Source organism: Etheostoma cragini, chromosome 8 (genome assembly GCF_013103735.1).
Source record: "Etheostoma cragini isolate CJK2018 chromosome 8, CSU_Ecrag_1.0, whole genome shotgun sequence".
NCBI lineage: Eukaryota > Metazoa > Chordata > Actinopteri > Perciformes > Percidae > Etheostoma > Etheostoma cragini.
The window spans coordinates 8,348,205-8,367,808 of NC_048414.1; the positions used below are offsets into that span (position 1 = coordinate 8,348,205).

Genomic DNA, 19,604 nt, shown 5'->3' on the forward strand with positions numbered 1-19,604 from the left:
CATCTACCTTATTTGTTTTTTCACAAACCATTCACTGATAAAAATCAAACAACTCAGCATCAGTAGGAGCATGATTACTGTAGCCGCAGGCAGCTTAAAGAACAAGATGATCCATTAATCACACTAACTGATGAACTCTGAAGGTTAGTAAAAGCCACAGACTTGGCAGGGTGCCATTGGAACAAAGCTGCAAAAGAAAGCTGGGTTCCTAAACTAAAAGAGATGACAGGGAAGAGAAGGAATTTGAGGGTGCTCTATTTTGCTTTGCCATATGCAGGTGAGTGTTCAAATTTGGAGTAATTCTTTCTTCAGTCAGCAGATTTTGTGGCTCACTACAACTCTTTTTCCAGCAGTCAGTGTAGTCTTTATTGCATAACCCACCTTTAGATTTTTATCATTATGATAATATACAGTGGTGCTCATTCGTTTACATGCCCATGCTTAAGTTGACTAAAAAGAGGAATAAAAAAATCATCTTTTGTAACTAGATCTTAATTAAAAAAAAAAGGAAAAATCCAACCTTTTAAGGACACCAATTTTCTTTGTGAATGAATAATGTATTGTAAATAAATAAATGGTTTTCCTTTAAAGGCAGGGGGCATAAGTATACATAACCCTATGTTAATAGATAAAGTTCCCTTGGCCTTTGGAATTAAAATAACCCCATGTCATCACATACCCTTCACCATACATAGAGATTGGCATGCGCTGCCTTTTGAGAAAATGAATGCTCAGATGAGCTGAGCCGTAAGGGGCAAGGTTACCTCCCCTTTCTCTGCTTTACCCGCCCAGAGAATTTGGTCCACCCATGAAAGAGAGAGACATCATGTCTTTCATTTGAGCAAAGCGGGAGTTGGTCAAGGCCGCACCCCTAGCATCCACCTTGCCCCAAAATCTTAAAGCTGATTTACATTAATTTGAAAGTGGATAGTATTTGAAGTGATGGAGTTAAGTAGTCTGTGTACCGCAGGTAGCTTACTGCATTGGCGCTCATAGCTACAGGGAACTTACATCAGACAATGTTAGCATGTGTAAAGATATTAAAACCTAGATTGGTGCAGTGATACCATTATTAAAATACATCTATTTGTGTGTCTGTGTTCTGATTATAATTTGACATTTATTTGTAAACTTGGGGAAGTGTATGTATTTTATAAACTAGTGTGTTATTTTGATTGATTATTTACATAGACCTGAGGGTTAGGGTGTTATTTTTATCTATGAGCATGTCTCTAAAATGAAACTAGTCCTCTGATGTCATTGTAACCTATACCTACACGTTGATAAGCTCTTTTAGTCACGGCCAATGATCTCCCTGTATCACTTCCTCAAGGGTGGACTTCAACCGTTTACTATCATCCAACGCAAGTGATCTTTGACCCCCTGGATCTGCTGCTACGCTGAGGAATAATTGCTGCAGGGAGAAAACGATCTGTTTACATGTTTCCTGTTGAAGCTACATTACATTTTCTGTTGATATGAGGTCCTGTGAATAAATGAGGGAAAGTTTTACAACATTTGGTGGAAGGTAAGTTGGCACTAAATCAAGTGTGAAATCTGAATCAAAGGTGTTTTTTTGTTTTTGTTTTTTTTCCAACATTCATTTTGTTCCCCTACAAGTTTACTTTTTTCTTCCACAACAGATGACGCAGAACATGTTCCAGGAGGGGTTGTACCAGGTGTTTTTTAAGGAGACACCCTCAACTCGCCCACTGAGCCAGGTAACCAATCATGGGGAGCTAATCAATGGCAGGATTCATCGTTGGTTTGGGACTGTGGTTAATACCAGACTTTTAGTCACTGGGGTGAGATGCTACTTTATTGTGCTTGTCCAAACCATTGGTTAACATCGTTTTTTAAGCTTTTTGAGCTATTCAAATGCCTTCTCCATGCCATGTGTTTCCCCTTAGGTGGTGCAGATTCTCAGTGCCTTAGCTTGCATACTAGCCACAGTAACCCATGCATGTGTGAGCAACTGCTCTGTCTCCATGACAACACCTGTGTGGTCAGGCCTATTTGTGAGTTCACATCTGCTTCCATTGTGAGAGAGAGAGAGAGAGAGATAGAGAGATATTGGGTCATAACTGTTGGTTTTGTTTCAGTATGTGGCTGCTGGGTGTCTGGCAATGGAGGTTCAGAGGAAAGCTAATAAATTAAAGGTAAATACTTAATGTGATGATGTCAAATGTGACTTTTTTGCATTCAGCTGCCTCACCTAATTTTGCATTAATCCTGAACAGATCATCACTCTGATGGGTCTGAACCTCTTTAGTCTACTGTTTGGCTTCTCTGCTCTCCTGGCCAACAGCCTCAGGTTTCCGGAGCCTGTCGCAAACAACACAAACCAACAGGTGATTCTGTAATTCATTTATAACATAGAGACTGTGAGAAGATCATTCTGTTTGTTATTCTCAATACATCTACCAGTAAGCCTGGACGACATATTTCTATTCTAACCGTTATAAAGTGTCTTTCAACTTACTTTTAAATACTGAATGTGTAGAATCAAATGCTTTCTGAGCTGCGAGTCAACTGTCCTCTTTACTCCTCACTCTCTCTCTCTCTCTTTCTCTTTCCATTTTCCCTACCAGCGTGTTGGTTCATATGTTGCAAAGGGGAGCTCCATAGCGTTTACTGTACAGTGTTTTCTGGCATCAGTCTACATACTTTTCCTGTCTTTGAGAGGACTGCGTCGCTACAGTCATCCACATATTCAGACCTACAGACGCCTCTCACAGGTAAGTATAGTAGGGTGGAATGTATTGAGAGATTGGTGTACCATTAACTTAGGTGCTTTGGTCATTTCCAGTTTGATAAAATGCTTTTTTCTTCAGGAATGCAGTTTAACTATGTCAGCTGATTGGCTATGATGATGACAAATGATCAAATGTTTTGTGGGAAGTTGTTCTCTGAGTACGTTTCCAGTGAAATAAATCAGAGTATTAAATTTCAAAAGCATAATATTCCAGTATAGATTGACATAGATTTAATGAGGTCTGGAACTGGTTTGTGCATTATTTAATGCTTGTTACATGTTATTTGTTGTTAAATTTGTATCTATTTTGACAGTATTGTCAATATTGTCTGTATTGTCCTTTTAACTCCCTCGCCAAGGGACCACAGATGTACAGAAATTAGCTTTATTGGCAACTCTCGTACAGGGCTTAAATTGTGCATGGTCCGTGACAAATAAACTAATATAATAAAACCAAAAGTTGTTTTGCTCTTCAGGATCCTGATGAAACCAACGGGCCTCTACTGGAACAAGTTGAATTCAGTCTGTGAAACTCAAAGACCTGAAAAGACACACTCCTGCTTGCACAGCCTAAACTCAGTTACTGTTGTTGATCAGGGTCTGTATTGTTTGTATTTAGTTTGTGCAATCCTGATTGAGAAAAGTGTTTTAGGTATTGTGAAATCATATCATGCCACAATGCCTCAGTATCACTTCTCCTTTGAGATTCCCAAAAACCTCAAATTCCCCATTGACAAAGTGCAACAGCAAAGTTAAAACTTACAAAAAATAAAGAGCATTTTAAAGTGTTTGTGTATATCTCACACAGCAATGACTTATTCAATCAGACAAATACATGGATGATTTTAACAGCTGAGCAATTTCCTTATCTTACATCATTAAACCGCATTACAGTTTTCCAATTCTCCCCATTTTCACAGATGCTGCTCTGTGGTCAACACTAGAGGGCAGCATTGCCAGTGTTCTGTCGTGTTGCATGTCTAATCCACAAATCAACTCTCTGTTAAGTGTGACAGTAGTTGATAAGGTTGTAGGACATCAGTTGCAAAATTTAAAAATCAGCAAGAGTCGTCTGCTTACTGCACACCAAAGAGTGTATGTGCTGGACGGGGCAATGACACATAATGGAAAGAAGATGGCTGCACACTAAGCTGCATTTATTTAACAACACACGTTTGGACCACTTGGTTTAGAAGGAATTCCCTGTTTTAATCTAATGAGCATTGAGTGTAAATAAATGTTCTGTTTTGGTAAGCTTGCAATGATCTCTTCAATTACTAATTTGCACATTCACCTTTACCTTTACCTTAACCTCACCCAAAAACTAACTTTACCCTAAAACCAAGTCTAAGCCCCTACAACTTCATCTTAAAGAACAATAATAATGTTGCAAAAAATGTCCTCACATTTATGATTTAAAACACACACTGGTCCTCACAAAGATGTCCAAAAGTACATAAAGTACAGAGTAGTAAAGGGTGTGGTGTGTTTAAAGGATGGAGGATTTCATTATTGGTAGAAAGCAAGGTCATACAACACTCCTATAGCACACACACACACACACACAGACTTGTAGTGTGAGAGTGAAAAAAATCACAGAGGAGCTAGTTTCTCACGGCATGTCTGTCTAACAGCTTCCAGCTGTTGCCTGGTTGGGAGAGCTGCTATGGGAACGCACCGAGTACAAAGAGAAACATGGGATTCATTAGTAAATGGACACAGAAGGAGAAAAGAAAGCAGGATGACGAGTTTGGATGTCCTCACAGACCCTGACAACTGATTCCTCTTATAGAAACCACTTTTCTATGTGGTGAGGTATCCAAACTACTGTTTGCGTGTGTGTTTGTAGTCTGTGTAGCCGGCGCTTTTTGATGTGAGTGTACATATTCAGTTGTTCTTGGAATGTTTCCATTTGTACAGATGTCTGTATCTCCTATGAGTACACTTGAATGGGTCCATGTTGCATTTCCAAAGTACACAAAGAGAGATTGTTCACTGTGATCAAAGGTAGCAGCCAACCTCGTGACACGGCGGCTTGCAAATCAAAAGCACCAAAATGTGTAAAATAAAGCCTGCCATTTGTGCAGCTGTTTAATCTCGTGGTCGGCGGCTGGGTGATGAGTAATATTTTGGAGTGTAGCTTCCCTTTGACTCCACAGGAAATCCTTCTTCTCCTTCTCATGGGAGGCCTGAGTGTAGGAGGGAAGTGACTGAGGCCTGGAGTTGATGACAAGAGAGTGAGTGTGTCCGGAGGAGAGGAAGTGGCAACTACATGAGGGGGATTCCCTTTGATAAGTCTGACTGATACCCTGACCTTTCAGCAAAATGGCCTGGGACGATTTAATCGGAGCCATCTGGGAGTGAGTGACTAAATAACTTGATGTTTCTCATTTTTAAAAATGGAAAAGAGAAAACAACAACAACAGACAAAGGCATAATCTTGAGAACATTCATCAATAATTTATTTTTCTTACTCTCAAGAACCACCACTGCTTCTCCTCTTGAAAATTCATCATCAATTTCCAACAACACAGTTTTGAAAAATGTAAAGTTACTATACAAATTTTTAATAGAAAAAAGAATAAATTAACTGTGGAATTACATATTTTTTTTAACCGATTCCACATTTTTTCTACAACACGTTTAATGTATTGTTACAGTTGAACAGAACTGATGAAATCAAGTTACATGCTCTATTGTCTGATAGGGGAAGTGTTCTACTATTAAACTGTCTGTTAAAATAAGCTTCATTTTGCACATCTGGTAATTGAATCTACTGATAACATGAAGATGTCTAGATCCTATGTGACAAAGCAGTAACTGGTCATTTTGTAGCACCTGAAAGGGTTGTAACAATGTCACAACAAAAAGAAGAAAAAGAACAAACAATACTGATTTGTATAAAATGGAACATTGTTAAAACAATGATGTGAATGTTAAAAAAAAACACAAAACCTTACAGTGCCCCTCCGTACATACAGGAAAGACGGATAAAAGAGTTAGTTCATTTTTCTTGGAGTATTACAAAAACCTTATACATTTCTATGGAGCACTGAAAATATGGTGTGTTTGGAGCTATAGAGGGAGGGGACGTCACACTTTTTCACATCGGGCTCAGGGGTCAGAGGTCACCACAACTTTCTTGGATCGAGGAAACACTAAGGAGCAACACGTGCTAATGTTAGCGAACAGAAGTCGAATGCTGAATGTCTTTGGTTTTTTTATATATGTTTCCACCGGATCTCCACGGCATGCTTGTGAGGGAGTCTTTAGCACACTAGGGTCATTCCTTACTGTGATGGTAACCAGGTAGTGCTGGTTCCAGTCCTGGGCAAAGGCCGATCAATTGTGACCAGGCATGGGTGGGTAACTCTTGGAGAACCAACCATGCAGGGTTCTTCTTATTTACTTATTTAAATAGTCTAGAAAGTGGCAAATTACAACAACTTGTGTTAGTGCATAAAGGAAACACAACACTATGAGGGACAGGGTAGGATTCGTACCATTCTTTCCCATGCCATACAACATGATACACCGTTTATCCAGACATAATGGGGCTATAAGAACAACAAAAAAACATCCACTTCTCTACACTAGGATGTAGAATTTGTCATAATCTTAGTAAAATTAACATTTGATTATTTAAGATTTTGTGCAACAATGAAAAAAACTGATTCTTAACATAAACAGTGGTTCAGAAAAGATGAGAGAACTGGATCAAAATACAGAAAAACATGCAGAGTTCGACTTCCTTCTTACAAAACCAGGTGTGCTTTTCTAACCCTATTCTGAATATTTGATTGTTGATTGGGATGTGTGAGAAAATAATTCTCACCAATTTGAGAGGGTTTAAGAATTGTTTGTTTTAGTTCTGGCTATGGCTTCAAAGAGTACTATGATGTGACACCTTGTCCTTGGCTCTTTCTTTTCTAGTTTCCTCTTATGCACTTTGATATATAACTCATTGTTAAAATATTGAGAGTGGAAAATTAAAACACACTTATTGTACGTCCAGCCCTCATAGACGCTGTTAATGTTGTGCTTTTCAAAGTACATTTGAAGAATTCCTACTACTGTATACTTGGTGCCAAATCATTGAGAAGTCTGAGTGTCTGTTGCTGTTTTATACAATGGCTATAGACTGTACTGTGGCTCAAATGAGATCCAGTGCTAAAACACAGTATACAGTACAAATGTAAAACACCAACGTGTTTGGCACTGATAAACTATAATCTAGCATGCCTATTATATGAGGTGTTGTGACTGTCAGTGTGTGTGCTCTAGCCAACATTGAGTTCAAACTGTCTGTGCACAGTCAGGATGCTCCGGTCATGCTGAAGAGATGGACAGAAAGGTGAGAAAGCACAATGCTACTAAAAGGGGACTGACAGATACTCAGTGTGGTGAGAGCCGGTATGGAGCCAAGACCAACGAAGTGGAAGAGACACTTGTGATAGAAAAGATCATTCACTACAGAGACGTATCACTGAAAACAACTCAATATCAAAAACAAGTAGCGTCAACAGATGTCAACAGCTAGAAATCTTTTTTACCTTCAGGGGTGAAACGGAAAAATGTGAAAAGGCAGAATCAGGATCAACTGTTGCAATAATTGTGGACTAAACATGTGGACATAGTGGACAAATCTTGAAAAGACCAAAGACATTAAATTATCATGATTGAGGAAGTCACTTAAAATAAGCATAGATTAATGCCAAACCCAATAACCACAACTCCAAACTCTCCCCACTTGTGATCTTTTACGCCAAGCATCACAAGGCAGAGAACACAGCAAAATACCTGCTTCCATTCACTCTGTTGATTTAAACCAGTTCATATACTTGAACAATGTTTGTTATTGCTATAGTCCTCATCAATATCCCAGATAGAGTCCCATAAACAATCCTGATATTGTCACTGTGAATGCACTCGGCATACAGTTGGCTGACACTTTTCAGCAGGATCGCTTTCCTGCAGGGCCCCCAGCCCAGTGTGACCAGGTAATCCAGTAACTTGTCTTTGGTTGTGGGTTAAACTGAGAGGAGTTGAATTTGTCATCTAAATGTTTGTATATCCAGATTTGTTTTTAAAAGTCTGTGTAATCTTCTCTTCTTATAAATATGATGGGACAAATTAACAAAAAAGACAAACACCATTAATGGCAATAATGAAATCCAACACAGTTCATTTAGGCCTGGGAATGGGTTTTAAACTGGTGGCTCAAATCCAGCAGGTATCCTCTGATTGGGTGGCAGTGCACTGGAGTTAGTCTAGGTGCGGGGGGGAGAGACCAAAGATACGATATGAAACACATCCTGGAATGACCGATGTTGGTTCTGTTGAGTTTGAGTTGTATGTTTGATATTTTTATGTGCTCTCTCTTCCCATCGCTCCTTACCCCCCTCGCTTGTGTGCTGAGGGTGGATAAAGAACGGGCTCTGTGGTGCTGGCTGCATGGCAACAGTTCAACAGCTGAGGTGGCACTTCTCAGTCTGTCCTGTGAGATCGGCCCTTATCAGAGTGCAGCAAGTGTGTCCCTGTCCAGCTGAGCTGTGATAGAAGGGCATAATGAAGAGGTGGGGGGATGGATGGAGGGCAGGATTTAGGGAGGATAGAGGCTAGAGGCTCATGTCCAGTCCGCCAGTCCGGTCAAGGCAGGGTTTTTGTAGGGCCTTAAGGATGAGGTTGTTGGTTGTCTATGGGTACAGTAAGGGCCAGTGGAGAGGCAGTAGGAGAGGGCAATGGGACTTTTCTGGGCCCTATAAAAAGGTCTCAGACCAGGGTTCCAGGTTTGGCCTTATCGTGTCCATACCACTGCACATCTGCCAGCTCTGAACACAGGGGGCTGCTGAGAAAACAGCTGTCACTAAAAGACCTGCAGAGGAAGACACAGACCACGATGAGAGTGACTTCAGAGAGAAGCGTTTTATCTCAAAAGGTACATTTATCAAACATGTAATAAATACTGCCATCTACATGGTTTCAAGGGTTTACCTGCTCTTGAGATTGTTTGTTAAAAATGTTCTCTGTTACAACGCATACAGCACATGGTTATGTATTTCTATTAGTAAATCCTGTAAGGAATTAGCCAAAGTGTTGGTGTCAGATCACAGAGCAGAGCACATGCAGAGATTAGATACAGATACAGCCAAAGAAGGAGTACATGACACAGATACCACCACCGTCAAAGATCATGAAATTGTCCACATTCCCCATTGTCAGCCCCCCGCAGTTGACGATTAAAGTTACTAAAAATCTGACACGAGTGCCTCATACTTTTAGAATTGTGCACAAACAGATTTTTATGAATAAAAAAAATCTGATTGTGAGTAAATTCAGCAGTCTGCTGTCACATTATATTATTTGCTTCAAGGTTATTTTCTCTCTGTTATGCTGCTGCTGTGTTTTCTGAACAGTACACTGTAGGTTTAGACCACTGAGAGGCCGAGACCACAGACAGTACCTCTATGCATCAGAGCTGGGCTGAGGGGGAGACTGACAGACGTCCTCAGTAGGAGAGCTGTCTGCTGTGCCTCTAAACCAGGAGAGAGGACATACACACAAGGAAAGGAGGGTTAGTGCAGACAAAGAGAGACAAGTAAGAAATGACAAATATTAGGTCATAAGAGAAATCTCCATGACGAAAAGTTGACAGGAAAAAGAGTGACAAAACAAGGGGCAACGATGCAGTGAGTGAATCAATAACACAACAGCACAATAGAATGAAAAGTCAAGAGGAGTGACATCATTTGAGTAGGAGAAAAAATAGTGTTAATCCCAAATCACATAAAATCATTCTTAAGGATTAGTTCCACAGTGCAAAACATTATCAGCTGACAGTCAAAGCGTGTGGAGGTTAGAGTAAGGTTTAGATAAAGACAGAGAGAAAGAAGCTAAGCAGCCATGTTGGATTTTGTCCTTAAAAAATCATATCCAGCTTCAAACGTCTTGTCACCCCAGTCTGCTGCTGCGTGTGTGTGTGTGTCTTACCCGCTCTGCCAGTTCAGGATGTGCTGTGGGCTACAGGGGGGTGTGGGTGTGGCTGCGTGTTCGCTGGAGGGCGTCATACTCCTCTGGCTGTGAGGGGATGCAGCTATAGGGGAAACTGACAGTTAGTCAAATGGGATACAACACGTGCAGCATGGGTTAAGGAAGACAAGAAACAAATACACATATATACATATACAAAGACACGTGGACACACAGACAGAGCACACACATGTAACAGAGGCTACAGTGAGGTGAGTGGCAAAGGAATTTCAACTATGCTTTCCATATGGGGAGTTCAGGGGATGTGGCCTCAGAGCCACTAAGCTCATTTGCCCCAGGGGTCATGTTTGAGAAACGTCACATGACATTGAGCACACTAGCCTCGTTGGCGCAGTAGGCAGCGCGTCAGTCTCATAATCTGAAGGTCGTGAGTTCAAGCCTCACACGGGGCATTCCATTTTCCTATCTCTGTCATTTGTTAAAACAAGGTATGTCTGCTATTTAAACGTAAGAAGCGCTGTATTAATAGATGTGTTCAACACAAACTTAGGATGAATCCAATTTCACATGCAGCATATGACTTATACATCATTCAAATGTGCAATTTTTAATTTCTAAGACTCACATCAAGAATAATCAGAACTATCGCCTTGCGTTTGGATGTCTCAGCCAGTCTGGTTGCAATTCAAATCCGTTTGTCCAGACTCATATGATATATGTAGTGAAGACTTTAGAGACATAAATTAAAAGTTTTTGGCAAAACGTGGATGCTTGACACAAATTTTCAAACCGGCAACACAGAAGATCTACAGTATGTCACCATGGTTTCAAGATTAGTGTCAGCAATTCAGTTTCCGACCAAAATGTGAAATATGGTCACAATCTCCCCTTCTTTTCCTGAGTTATGGTGTGGAATAATGGCCAGAAAAGCATTTTTGCAAAACAACATGATGTCACAGTAAAGTTGATGTTTGACCTTTTAGATACAAAATGTTATCACTTCATTTTATCCGATCAGACATTTGTGGGACATGTTGTCATAATTAGCTCAGGAATGCTTTTGAACGTACACATATTCCACCAAAAAAAGTTCCTTCCCGAGGCTATTTTGCAGCTGCGCCGTCATTGTGTCCGGGGTCTAGTGTGGCCCAAGATGATCGGGATTTTGATTAAAGAAATGCCAATAAACCAGAGCTCCGCAGCGCTGTGATGGAGACTACAGTGGCCTTGACATAACCTCCAAACTCTAATTAGTTTATCTTTGATTCCATGTGGATGAATGTGCCAAATGTGAAGAAATTCCCTCCACACCGATCATGCATTGATTGCTTCTCATCAAAGTAAGCAAAACAAATAGGGCCTTCTAGAAAACAGTATGACAATCCTTAGTTTGAGATGAGAGGCTTTGATGTCCACAAGTCCAGAATGTGTATCTTTTAAATACACTTTATATTGATTTAGTTAAAAATATATGTTAAATTGTTGAGTTCAAACTCATTGGTGCTTCTGTCAATTAAGTTGTATTGCCCATGGCAGCTGTCAGAGCCTCGTTGGCGCAGTAGTCAGCGCGTCAGTCTCATTGTCAGAAGGTTGGGACATTGTGTTTTCTCAACTTCTATTAGCTTTTATTGAAAACACATACTGGTAATGTGAATAAATGAAGAACACCCACCTGGTGAGCCCTTGGCGAGTGTCCCTACTCTACTCCCTCGACCATGTCCCAGAGTGCCTTGCTGTGACCCTGTCTCAGAGGGGGTAGATCCCGAGTGTGAGTGACTTCTCTCTTTCAGGCTCCCTGAGGACCTCTGGTACCAGCACCGCAGCTCTTCAGACACTGCTGCTCTCCCCCCTGCTCCGCTTCCACCACCCTCTCGCCCTAATGACGGTGTCCGTACGATCTGAGAGCGCGACGGCGTGAGTCGGCCGCTCCCCTCTCCTCCCTCGTCTCCCCCCCAGGCCTCCTTGTACAGTCCCCCGGCGGTGTAGGAGCTGGAGGTCTTGAACTGGGCCTTGACGCTGTAGTGGCCCTCCTGATCACTCTCCAGGCTGCGCACTACCACAGGGTTGGGGCTGCCCTCCACGTAAAGTGGGTACTCCTTGATGCGGTACTGGGAGGAGGGTTGGCTCTGGCTGCTGAGGTAGACTCCGTGGTGTCCCCCTCCCATCCCCCCTCCACCCGAGCCTCCACCAGAGCCGTTCTTAGCTGCCAGGTTTGGCATGGAACCGGAGTTAGAGGAACCCAGGTGACCTGCCGACCTGGAGAGAGAACATAATAAAACATTAAAAAATTGCCAAAAAAAAAGAGTCGTTCTGGTCTGTGTCTTTCACTGCATTTCCCTCAGTCCTTACCTGTGCCTTTGCCTCTGCCTCTGCCTGGCTTTTGAGGGTGAGTCCTCCCCCAGAGTAGAGTAATTGGGGTTGCTGCCAGGGCCCCCAGAGGGGTAGTAATGCTCTGAGCTGCTTTGGCTGGTGCATGATGAGCAGTCGTCCAGTGGGTCAGAGCCATTGGAGTTGCGTCCTGGGACCAAGAAAAAGTCAGGGCTGCCCAGTGTGCCCAGGGTGTGCGGGTTTGCGTCAGGGTCGGGCGCCAACAGTTTGCCCTGGGACTCAAGGCTTGAGCTGCGGTTCCTAAAGTGCTGAGCGAGGCTGTGCAGACGTGTGGGACTGATGTCCACTGACCTGTGAGATGCAGAATCACCAAAAAAGTTAAATATTATGTCTGAGCTAAAACACAACTACAAAATTAATGTAATTGTGGATATAATTATTTTTTGACAAGAAACACTAGAGAAAAGTAAGCCCTGTAACACCATTCCTGTTGGGGGACAAATGGTACCCACATATAAGATGTTTAAAGACTTGCAACTACTAGACATTTTTACAGTTACATTTAACTTGTTATACAGAGGTGACATCCTAAATAACGAGTAAACAATAGAAGGTATAAAGACTGACCTAGTGGAATGTACGTAGTGTGGGGTCCTGGTCCTCAGGTCCGGAGTTGACGGCATGCTGGACTGAGAGTTCCAGTGAGGGAGGCTCCTGATGGGGCTGCTCTGCAGCGAGTTACTACCCCCTGCTTCTGCACTGCCGGAGCTTGGGAAACGCCTGTGACTTGACAGAGAGGTAAGCAAATTAAGCATAATTTTATCCAGTCTGTGACCCAAGTCTGACAATGTAGTTTCAAACACGTTACTATTCATTTTGATTGGATTGGTTATATTTGAGATGACTAAACAGCATCTTAAATGCACTTGTGGTTGTTTAACACTTGATTAAAATAATTCTGGACAGCCTCACACACACGCAAACAAACACACACACACACATTAATATACAGTAGCTCTTTAATTAAGCTAGTTCAGATAAACCCCCTCATACCTGGAATGAGAAGAGCGTTTCTTGGCTTTTTCATAGGGCTCATCCAGTGACGATTCACTCCACATCTTGGGTTTGATGGGGGATTTATCGTAGTCAGGGCGTGAGTAGTGCAGATGTCGCAGTCCATCCAGGGACTGCGGTGGAGGGGGCCGACTGTGAGATGGTGGTCGAGGAGGGAGGCCCTTATGAGGCGATGCTACTGGAGAGAATGTTGGAGTACCTGTAACTTGAGGATCATCTGAAATAGAGTAGTCATTGGATTAAGTTGGAGCAATTTCGTGAAATCATGCGGAAAAAAGCATGCAGAATAATGTTGACAGAGGACAGAGACTCACCATCATCCAAGACAAGTGCGTCAGACAATGAACTGTCTTCAGAACCAATATTGGCCTCTGTAGAACAGAGAAACAAGGACAAGAGGTTAGAGATTGTGAAATTAGAAAATCAAAAGCTTAGAAGCCTTTGATGTATCAAGAAAGCAAGAACGTTGACACTTGTCAGCTTAACTATCCAAGCTGTGTGTGATGGCAACTACAGCGATTAGAAACAAAGAAATATGAGAGTATATTGGTACCCTCTATGATAAGCGACGCTCTCTGCGTAGGCTTCTTGCCGGAGCGGACCCGGTACTCATTGATCGAGTTCTCAATTTCCTGGAGCTTCTTCAGTGCGTTCAGATAAGAGGTCTTCCTCTGTTTCTTCAGCTTCTTACTGCTGACGTGAGGATCACTGGCAAGACGCCTGGCTGCCTCTGTAATCTGGGACTGAATAGCAAACTCCCGCTCCAAACGCTCCAGTTCCTCTTCCTGGGATAAGCACACATACACAAACATGAGTGCAAACTCTGAGTAACACAAGCTCAGACACTGGATTCGCTCACAGTTTTAGCACCACAAAACTGTCCAATCCAAAAACAACAAGGGTTAGTTTGCAGACGCGTACTCAGACTGTAACTCTCCCACGCAACGTATTTGGTTAGACACACACACAAAGCCTTGCCAGAGAAAACATACAGCGGAAATCATTTATCTGTGCTGCAACCCCGCATTTTCTCATCACTGATTATTGAGACACTCCCCGCCCCAATAATAACACCTCTCCATCAATCCATCCTACACTCCTCTACATGTCTCCTGAGATTGTGGAGTAGTGACTATTAAGTGAACCAGGTTTAACATTATCTGTCATGCTGCAAATGTGTTGCACATTGCATGTTTTCTGCACTGCAAAATGTGTCTACTGTACAATGTACTGTGCATATACTTCAATATATGGTGTGGTATACTGTTGTAGTATAGTAGAAACCTGCAAATGTGATTATAGACAAGGAAATAAGCTTATGGCTGCCGTATGTCCTATACGTGAGATCACACATGATTTCACTTGCCTCGAGAGAGACAGCGATGATGTTTTCACTTGAGTCAAAATCTTACTGGACTACCTCCGTTCTGAGGAATCCCTCGCTCTAACAATCCCTTAATACTACTGCCAGAGTGGCTTCTGTTTGTGTGTGTGTGTGTGTGTGTGTGTGTGTGTTTAAGGTGTTCAATGTAAATTAAGAAACATCTTCCTGCTTGCAGGGCAGTTGTGTGATATTTTATCCCTGGATTCTTTTCAAAGCATACAACCTCAGCGAAACACGCCTGCACACATACAGTCGCGCACACAATCTTACTATCACCACTTCTTGTGGTGAGAATGCTGCCAGACTATTTTTAGAAGTTCTGCTCTGGAAAATCTACCCGTGGCACAAAAAGACAGAAAGACAAAGATTCAGTAACACTACTTTTTCACAGTCCAAGACGTCTCAGACTGTGGCTTTCAGTGCTCTCTGTTTCCTCTGCTTACTTAACAACTGAGTAGGGATGAGTTAACGTATCAATTATGTCAGTCATCATCGCGGTCATTATGTGAGTATTAAGTATTTGGTTTTAGATAAAGATAATCCTGAACAGCCCTTGATCTAAACTCTGAAACTGTAAGAGCTTTTAAACACCAGTCTTGATCTATAAAGCCCATACTGTTCATAAATGTATCATTAACATTACAGCTGGGTCAAAAGGAGATAAACACTCTTAACTAATTGGCGTTGCGTTAGACATATTCCAGTAATGCAGCACAGTGCCTGATACAGGTACTGGTAGTGTAATGTATTTGTTTCAAACACTGGCACCACTAGATGACCTCCTGTTTTTATTTGGCCTATGGGGGGAGTGGGGAGATTGTAGAGTGTGATAAAGTGCTACTGTGGAAAACAGGGAGTAGCAGCTTCACCTCTCCCTTAGGAACAATTTTCTGCTCGTCTAGTTTGAAGGCGGTACCGATCTTCCGCCTCACTGTGGGTGGCTCCTCTCCTGGTTCCAGAGGATACTCCTTCGGAAGCTTTCCTGTTAGCTCCTACAAAAGAGGACATTGGGACAAGTTAAAAAAAGAAGAGCTAAAAGGTTTTCTGGTTTTCGAAATATTTGCCAGATCTGTGTTTTCCCATACCGCTTCCCTGATGCAGATGTTCTTGAGTTCCTCGAGTCTCTTTTTTAGCGTTTCCTCCAGAGCTTCTTGCCTGGCTCTCAAGGCTGCCAGCAAGTCCTTCTTAGCTGTCTGGGAGCTGTCCGATTCCTGAGAGCCTGCAGTGTACAGACAACACATCAACACATAACGTGAGTGCAGAGTCTAGAGCATGTGTTCTTTTGAGGAATACTGCTGAGGGGAGGTAGAAATTGTGCGTGCACCTGCTGTCCTCGCAGGATGTTTACAGGGAAGTGAATGGAACGTTTCGATAAGGAAACTGAGTTTTACTGGTGTGTTTGTGTGAGTGTTTCAAGAAAGGGGCTGTTTAGGACAAAGTCTGTGACGCACAATCTCTAAGGCCCTGACGTGGTGCCAATCTTATTTGCAACATGCCTTGTTAAAAAAAAAACATACCCCCCCTCCCCCAACACACACACACACACACACACACACACACACTCACACACACACACTGTTTCTCTCTGTTGCTCTGGCAGTGGCCAGACATGGCAACAATACAAAACTAACCACTGCTATAACAGATGGCAGAAAGAAACATTAAATGTCTCTCTATTATTCCAAGATGTACTATATTTAATAGAGATCAACCGATTAGCCTTAGCCAATGACCAATATAGGCTGCCGATTTTCTTGAGCCGATATCTAGTGCCGATATTGCTTTTTGCTCCCTCAATTTACATCATAAAAATGTAAACCCTGCCCCACCGGATTTGTTTTTGGAATCTGCTCTGCCATTTCTTTAAAAATAATAAACAAAAACACAGCTCAGTGTCACTTATGCAGTCATCTTACATTCATATCACCCAAATGATGAAGTGTGCAATTTGCATTATATGGATGGGTGCACTGCATATGGTTAACTGTGCAAGGGTAAAAGGCTTTTATCAACATCACATACAACACAGCCTTGGTGATGCATTGCTTGCTGACATATTATAAGACAGCTATAATCAGGTCATCACTAAATGTCCTGGATGCGGCATCACAGTTCCTGTGACATGTTTATGTTGCAGGGTAGAGATGGCCTCCAGTCAACAGTGGATCATGAAATCAACATACAGACACACAAGTGACAAGACACAGAGAGATAAGACCCAGACACCCTGTATGATAAAGAGAGGGGGAGGGGCCACAGTGGGTAAATTAGAGAGTCTCCATACTAAGAAAAGGAGGAAAAGTAAAAAACCGATGCAATCAGGAAGATGAGCTGTGGAGTGGTGAAAATGAGGAGAGCGTGCAATAAATTTTTACTGAAAGAGAATAGTGTTCTTCTTTCCTGGAAACAGTAACTGATTGGGTGCTATAATTAAAATAAACGAGCCCACAGCCATGTACAAACACACATGCTTGCCTCTTCAATCATAACTGATGCTGCTTTGGTCTAGTGCACATCATTTTGTAAATGAATAATGCAGCAGTAGCTAATCAAGTTTCAGGAGCCAACTACTGCACTCGCTTTCCTTGCATGCAACACAGTTTACATGGCTGTCTGGGTTTATAAGGGCATTCTCCTTTCTACTCTAAATGTGGTACATGTACAAATCTTTCTGTCACACTCATTGCTTGTTGAGCACGGATAAGCCATTGTTTTAAAGGCCGTGGTAAAGTTGTACACTGACCCGCTGCCATTTTCATTCCATCACCTACTAAATTTAGAGGGGGCAGGGGCCTCTGGAGGATGAGTCTGTGTGACATGGAGAGTGGGTGTGGTGTGTGTACAGTATGTGTGGGAGAAATGTCAGCACAGAATCAATGGCCTCTTTCCAGAAGCAGCTGTTTCTGTTGCTTCAGTTGTCAAGACTCCCCTCACCACTACACAAAGACTAATACGCACACAAATCAATCTCTCTCTCCTCGTGTCACAATCTGTTTCTCCTTCTCTCTCAAGCACAGTCCCACACACTGACCAGGTACTGACCTGACGATAGCAGACTGCCACTGCTGCCACTTATAATTTTGCCCTTGCTTCCCATGTTGGCAAGTTTGGAGGTCTTCAGAGTTCCTGTTTCCGTAAGGTCTATAGCGATCTCATTCAAACTCCGCGCAGCATGGATCTTAGACTGGAAAGACAAGAATGAAAAGGGTTCATCAAAGCACACCATGCAGCAGTTTAATTGCAACACTCTTGCTGACCATGCTTGCTGAATTTGCTGTATCTATGGTACATCTCCAAGTCTGTGGTGTGAGTGTGTATGTGTATGTGGTTGGCCTGACTGACCTTGCTCTGCTTGCGGTCCAGGTAGAACTGGTGTTGGCTGATAGCCATGGCCCAGATGGACTTGATGAGGGCCGGACAGGCGTACCACGTATGCACAGCAATGCCACTGTGACCAAACGTCCTTCTTGTCACCGACGCCCTACAGTAGGAGCGGACACAAGGCCTCCTTATATACACTGAATACAAAAGATGACTACATATTTACAACAGTGAAAACACTCCCAGCCAACAACTCCACCACCACTACCACTACTAAAACTACTACAGCGGCTGTTACAGTAGGTGAGAGAAACATTAGAAGCTTGAGAGAGCAACCCTGATGGCAATATTCTTTTGCAAAGCCACACACGATGTTCCCCATTGTTTACTCATCCTTATTTAAACACACATCTGTAGCTGAGCAACAGACCAGCTCACCCTAATGACAGTTTCTTTTAAAGAAAACACCACTGCTCTCTGTTTCACCCTGTCTGACTTTTCTCCCATTCCCTCCCTCCCTCTGTCTGTAGAATAACACTCCAAATATATAGCCATGTTAAATAAACACAAGAGAGGTCACTTCCTCTGCAAAACAGCTATCGCACAGCCATCTATCCTTCTGTGGTCAACTATCAAGGGTTTATCCTGAGAGTGAGTGAGTGTTTATGTGTGTGTGTGTGTGTGTGTGTGTGTGTGTGTGTGTGTGTGTGTGTGTGTGTGTGAAAGAGCACATGTTTCGCATGCATGTGGCTGCACAAGTGTGTTAATAATCAGTCTATCAATCTATGTCAGGCTCCACCGGGACATCCCCAATATCTTGCTCCATTGCCAAGACAAATGCTGCAACCATTACTGAATTAGATTCCAATCTCTCCTTTCCTTTCCTGTAGTTTGAATCGTAACACATTCACATATGGCACAGTGGTCATTTACAGTAAAAGCTACTGGAAGGTGTCCATAACTGAGGGAAAATTCTATCACTTCCAAATATAAGCTGCAGAAAATTCAATGGCAATAGCATTCAATTACTAAAGTATCATACAGTTCAACACTCAGTTACTCAGCTTAAATTTGTGATATAAATTTACCTCCTGGGGTCATGAACTTCCACTGAAAACTTCTTCTCTCTGAAGTAGAGGTTCTCCAACTGACGCCATTGGAACACCTGAGGTTTAGGAGAAGCAAACACTTCAGCGCTACTCACACAAAAACATGCTTCACATGAATCCACACAGCCTTCAGCCAAATCCTCTATTCTCTCCTTTGTATGTTCCAATTTGTTTTGAGAGAAACTGCAATGGATACGAAGGGGGGGGAAAAAGCTGAAGAAGAGGAGGAGTTAGACACAGAGAAAGAGGTGGAGGGAGAGAAAAGGACCCTAGTCTCTGATCAGGTCCAGACCAGGCATTCTTGTCCACAGCGGATCCCTGCGCTGGATGACCTCACTCTGAAGAAAGACAGTGTGAGAGGGAGGAGGCTTTCCTCCCTCTGCTTGAATTTTTTTTTCTCTTTTCCGTCCCCTTTATGAACCATCAGATCCACTTTAAATGGAGCCAAAGCCAGCTGGGCGAGAAAGTTTCCCCCAAGAAATAGTCCACAGCATGTGTGTATCTTAAATCCTCCCAGACGCAGGGGAACAGAATGTTATGAGTTGGTGGGTGTTCACCATCTGTAGGCATGTGTGTGTGTGTGTGTGTGTGTGTGTGTGTGTGTGTGTGTGTGTGTGTGTGTGGGTGAGAAAAAGTGTGTAAA

The 19,604-nt window shown here is 42.5% G+C and overlaps 2 protein-coding genes and 1 non-coding gene across 13 annotated transcripts in view; 2 read left to right on the top strand and 1 right to left on the bottom strand.

The window, feature by feature from the left end:
* Positions 1-48: 48 nt before the first annotated feature.
* Positions 49-4,014, top strand: si:dkey-30c15.13 (uncharacterized protein LOC558731 homolog). Its single transcript, XM_034879859.1, has 8 exons — positions 49-277; positions 1,334-1,528; positions 1,644-1,805; positions 1,911-2,018; positions 2,103-2,159; positions 2,241-2,351; positions 2,592-2,738; positions 3,232-4,014. Exons 3-8 carry the CDS (start codon positions 1,644-1,646, stop codon positions 3,283-3,285), a joined length of 639 nt encoding a protein of 212 aa, XP_034735750.1. The 5' UTR covers positions 49-277; positions 1,334-1,528; the 3' UTR covers positions 3,286-4,014.
* Positions 4,015-5,195: 1,181 nt separating this feature from the next.
* Positions 5,196-19,604, bottom strand: part of frmd4a (FERM domain containing 4A) — a 99,701-nt gene continuing 85,292 nt past the window's right edge. For 5 of the 11 annotated variants that reach the window (XM_034879849.1, XM_034879850.1, XM_034879848.1 and 2 more), the window contains exons 12-25: positions 18,941-19,017; positions 17,874-18,015; positions 17,574-17,715; positions 15,617-15,750; positions 15,401-15,523; positions 13,701-13,932; positions 13,462-13,518; positions 13,127-13,364; positions 12,701-12,859; positions 12,095-12,424; positions 11,418-12,001; positions 9,746-9,848; positions 8,477-8,630; positions 6,563-8,416 (exon numbers count right to left, since the gene is read on the bottom strand). In XM_034879849.1, the coding sequence (XP_034735740.1) occupies positions 8,528-8,630; positions 9,746-9,848; positions 11,418-12,001; positions 12,095-12,424; positions 12,701-12,859; positions 13,127-13,364; positions 13,462-13,518; positions 13,701-13,932; positions 15,401-15,523; positions 15,617-15,750; positions 17,574-17,715; positions 17,874-18,015; positions 18,941-19,017 (2,424 nt within the window). In that variant the 3' untranslated portion in view covers positions 6,563-8,416; positions 8,477-8,527. Of the gene's footprint in view, positions 8,417-8,470; positions 8,631-9,218; positions 9,291-9,745; positions 9,849-11,417; positions 12,002-12,094; positions 12,425-12,700; positions 12,860-13,126; positions 13,365-13,461; positions 13,519-13,700; positions 13,933-15,400; positions 15,524-15,616; positions 15,751-17,573; positions 17,716-17,873; positions 18,016-18,940; positions 19,018-19,604 lie in introns of those variants that run through there. The other 6 variants (XM_034879847.1, XM_034879843.1, XM_034879842.1 and 3 more) reach the window with 5 other exon arrangements.
* On the top strand, positions 10,125-10,197 carry trnam-cau. The gene has a single exon. It is a non-coding gene; the product is annotated as a tRNA-Met (tRNA).